This window comes from Lipotes vexillifer, unplaced genomic scaffold (assembly GCF_000442215.2).
Source record: "Lipotes vexillifer unplaced genomic scaffold, Lipotes_vexillifer_v1.1 scaffold729, whole genome shotgun sequence".
Classification (NCBI taxonomy): domain Eukaryota; kingdom Metazoa; phylum Chordata; class Mammalia; order Artiodactyla; family Lipotidae; genus Lipotes; species Lipotes vexillifer.
Window position 1 is genome coordinate 1742195 of NW_006780914.1, and position 4776 is coordinate 1746970.

At 35.9% G+C, this 4776-nt stretch overlaps 1 protein-coding gene across 2 annotated transcripts in view; it reads left to right on the top strand.

Moving 5' to 3' along the window:
• USP25 (ubiquitin specific peptidase 25) overlaps positions 1 to 4776 on the top strand; it is a 140945-nt gene that overhangs the window by 75712 nt on the left and 60457 nt on the right. For both annotated transcript variants that reach the window (XM_007454290.1, XM_007454289.1), the window contains exon 9: positions 3232 to 3305. In XM_007454290.1, the coding sequence (XP_007454352.1) occupies positions 3232 to 3305 (74 nt within the window). The remainder of the gene's footprint in view (positions 1 to 3231; positions 3306 to 4776) is intronic.

A 4776-nucleotide genomic window follows, 5' to 3' on the forward strand; every position in this document is an offset into this window, starting at 1 on the left:
CCCTGCATCGGCAGGCGGACTCTCAACCACTGCGCCACCAGGGAAGCCCCAAGCTAAAACTTTTTGAACCACTATGCTCTGCCTATCTAGAACAGAGCTTTCCAGTTGTTGTGCCATGGTAAGCCAGATTATAGGTATGTGGAGGTATTGATCCTGTTTCTCTGATCATGAGAAAACATGTGGTTTTATTCCAGAGTTCTCTGCATATATTATCTGTGTGCCAGTGACATTAAAAAGATTGGGAAGCACTGAGTAGGTTACTCTATCAGTTGCCCTAGATCTCTGAACTCTTTCTGTGTCGACCTAATTCCCAAGGCTAAAGTGTCCCTGATACAGGTTTTCTTTAGTGATTTCTTTTGCCCTTTGCTATTTGTGTCAATCTAGCTTTTCTTCATGCAAGTGGTGAGTATATCATTTCTGTTATATCAATAGAAGTCTCACGTCTTTTAAATTGCTCTTCACTTGGGTTCCTTACATTTCTGTCGATAACCACAGTGTTACTCCCTGATATTCAAAGCTTAAATGCACAGTAAAGAGTAAGACCTCTGAGACGTTGCAAAGAAGGACAGGGTAAACAATTTCTAGAAGATTGGTCTGTCTGACTCCTTAGGGAAGGTCAGTGTGCACACAACAGGTCAGTGGAGAGCAGACCAAAATTCAGATAGGAAGATTTGGAAAGAGAATTCAGAATTAGTCGAGCAGCTCTTACCCAGTTTCTTCGGCCAAAGTCACCAACCTGGTATGTCACTGCTCTTTCTATGCAGTATATATGTGACAGTAAGGAGAGAAACCAGGAGTGTTGCTTTTCTACATGGAAATATGACCTGTGGAAATGGATATACTAATATCTATGTCTAAAGATTCATAGACTTTTACATTAAGAGAGACAATCTTTGAATTCTTCCTCTCCCCCATATCAGTCTCAAGTCACAGTGTAAAAAATAAGGTATGAAATAAACTGTTTTCATAGAGCTAAAATGCCCAGAGATTAAGTATGCATAGTGGGAGGATTCATAGGTTTTAGAGGCAGACTTGAGTTTGCTTTTCAGTTTGAGCACTTACTAGTTGTGTGAATTTGGGCAAGTGACTTAGCATAGTCTACAGTTTTATTACCAGTGCAATAGAGGTAAGAGTGCCACCTGCTGCCATTTAGGGTGGGCTAGATAATCCTGTGGCAACATCCCCAAAACTTCAGAGGTTTATGTCATAGCCTTAGCTATGCCCAGTGAGTGTGAACAAGGGGCTCTGCACATCCATTGACAGGGCCTTATGCTGACAGAGGCTTCATCTCATCACAGGATTCTGGGATCACCACATCAGTGGAAAGTATACTGGCACTCAAAGTTACAGCCCAGAAATGGCACACATTACTTCCACTCACATTTTGTTGTGCAGAGCAAGTCATGTGGTTTACTTAACTTCAAAGTTAATGGGAACACCTCATACCCATTAGGATGGCTGCTATCAAAAAACAAACCCCCAAAAAACCCTCACCAAACCAAAACCAAAACAAAACAGAAAATAACATGTGTTGATGAAGATGTGAAAAAATTGAAACTTTTGTGCACTGTTGATGGGAATGTAAAACGGTGCAGCTGCTGTGGAAAACATGGTGGTTCCTCAAAAAATTAATACTAATAAAATTATTTGATGGAGGGAATCCTTTCACAGTGTATACATATGTCAGATCTTCACATTGTACTTTAAATACCTTAAAATTTTGTTGGTCAATTGTATCTATAAAGATGAAAATAAAAGAATTAACCACATGATCCAGCAATTCTACTGCTGAATTTATATCCAAAAGAATTGATAGCAGGGTGAAAGCAACTGATGTGTCCATGGACGAATGGAAATACAAATGTGTTATACACATACAATGGAATATCCTTAACAAGTAAGGAAACTGATACATATTACAACATGGATGAACCTTGAAGACATGATGCTATGTGAAATTAGCCAGTCACAAAAAGACAAACACTGTATGTCATTTATATGATGTGTCAATAGTTGTCAAACTCAAAGAAACAGAAAGTTAGGATGGTGGTTGCCAGGGCCTGGAGGGAGGGAGGAATGTAGAGTTGTTTAATTAGTTTCTCAAGATGAAAGATAGTTCTGGAAGTTGGTTGTACAACAGTGTGAATATACTTAACACTGCCAAACTGTAAACTTAAAAATGGTTAAGATGGTAACTTTTATATTGTGTGTATTTTATCACAGTTCAGATTTTTTTCAAATTTCAATAAAAAGTAAATGGGAAAGTGCTTCTTACTATGTACCTAAAAGTAGAGGGACAAATCTTTTTGAATAGCACTGATGACCACCACACTACCTCATAGGATTGTTCCAGAGATTAAGTGAAGTACTTCCCACCAATTATTTTGTGGTTTAAATGAGGGTGAATGTAACACATATATCAAGAGACAGATAGTGTCCTTCTCTCTTTTTTAAAATAAATCAGTTTTACTAATTTAAACACAAAATTTATGAAGAAAAAGTCTTTCTGCAGTTGTGGACACAACATACTTTTATATAGCAAGGCCAAAATAAACTTTGTGTTTTTAGACCACACGGTACAAAGCGTTAAAAAAAAGTTTAAATTGTCAGTTTCTATTTGCTTCAAGCAAAAAAGAAAAACAACAAATTTATATGTTAAAGAATTTGGAAAATTCACAGATGACTAATTTTACCAGCAACATGAAACTTTATGGAGTTTCTCTTTAGCTACCTGGGTTGAAGCTGGTGTTTTTCTCCTTCACTGCTGATGGCTAGTGTTCATTCTTCTGGGTAAATGTGGGAAGTGACTTATTAAAATTTTATAGAAATTTATTTTGATTAAAAGTGGCTTTCCCTCCTTCCCAACAAGTCCAAATAAGCATGTATTGTACAGACTAAAAGTTCAAGGTCGAAATGATAATGGAAAGATGAGGCACTTCCTGAATACAGACTCTACTCAGGTCTTCTTATAACAAGGTCCCACATCGTAATTCATTTTAACCCTTACAACAACCTTGTGAGTTCCATTACTATTATTATCCTCAGTTGACAGGTGAAGAAACAGAAAATAAATTTGGCCCAACACTATAAGTCGCAGCGCCAAACACATGATAACCACATAAATGTTATTGTCTTGGCATATATTATTGTTCTTTTAATGTTTTCTCTATTATTTACAGTTCTAAAAATTAAGAATTATAACCACATTTATATTTTTAACGTGATTTTTAGGGATGAAGAGAAGCCAAAGAACCCCATGGTAGAGTTGTTCTATGGAAGATTCCTAGCCGTGGGAGTGCTTGAAGGTATAGTTACACATGTTCACTTTTTTATTACAATTGAGATATTATTAGCTTTTAGCTCCTTTGTCATGATAGTGACTTTATTTGTGGAATGGTTTTTAATTTTAATGTGACTTTCTCTGTCTAGTAGTTTCTGCTGCATTGCTACTGCTAATTATTTATATAAAAAGCAAAGAATTGAGTGCATGTAAAGGAAAGTACAGAGTATATTGTCATATGCTACTTGGTACTTAGTTAATGTTGTCCTGATGTTCTTTGCCTGGGACGGGTTCTGTGATACTGTGAATTGTTAGGATACAGGGATTAGTGGGGCAATTGGTGGATCTTTTAAAAATAATATTGGAGTTTAATATGGGGCTTGGTATGATGGTCACTGTTTTTGAGGGTTTCAAGTCTATGCATGTTGAAAGCTGTACTTAGCAATTTAGCATAGTCAGGGTATTTCAGGGTTTCCATTTTGGGGGTGATTATAAAATTCTTCAGAATATAGTTTTCAAGAAAGAGTTGTACTCTGTCTTCTGAAAAATCAGTTGAGTGATACTATTCCTGTTATGTAAAATCCAGGCCTCACCAGTTACTCTTTGGTTTTCCTAACAAGGGCAGGGAACTGACTCATAAGATATACTTCAAGTAATAATATTACTAAGTCCCAAAGCATACATTTTTGAAAAATTCTTATTCCCAAATGACCCTATACATCACCTTTTGAAAGTTCACCCAAATCACCCAAAGTATGAAATTTGGGAAATTAATTTTTCTTCAGGATCTTAAGTGATGGAATCCCATGAAGTTTTGTTTGAATGTAGTTTTATATTTGAGATTTGGAAAAAGGTAGACACTAACTCAGGATTTAATCGGACATCCTAAAGGTTATATTGAGGTGTTAGTACATTTTGTTTGCCTCAAATGCTAAATATTCATTATATAAATAGTGGAATATTTTATATAGTGCATTGTATTCCAATTTGGGATGTCCACACTATCATACCAGTTTTTATTTGAAGTAGAACACTGTATATAGCAGAAGAGGAGCTCTAATCAGGTTGACTGGGCACTATTTATAATACTTCTCATGAGCACTTCTACCTATATTATCTGGATTCTTAAACGTGATTATTAAAATTTCTCAGTCAGTGAAGTCTTTGTACTTGGTTTTGGTGAGTTGTTTAAAGGCTACTGTGCTGCATAAATGTGATTTTAATACATTTCCAAGTGAACTGTGTGTCTGCTTTGTTAACAGTTTATTTTAGAACACTTTATTATTTTTACATATATCTTCTTAATGCCTCTTTTTAGACTAGTGACTCAATTAGGGGTGATTTTCAGTTTGTTTACTAAAGTACTCTATTGCAAAACGTCTTCAACTCTTCTAGAATTTCTAGGCCATTGACCCCTCCATTCTGTTCTTCTCAGTCTTTGCTTTACTTCCTTCCTTGTCCATTATGATCATCCTTATACATTTCTAAAACTCTTT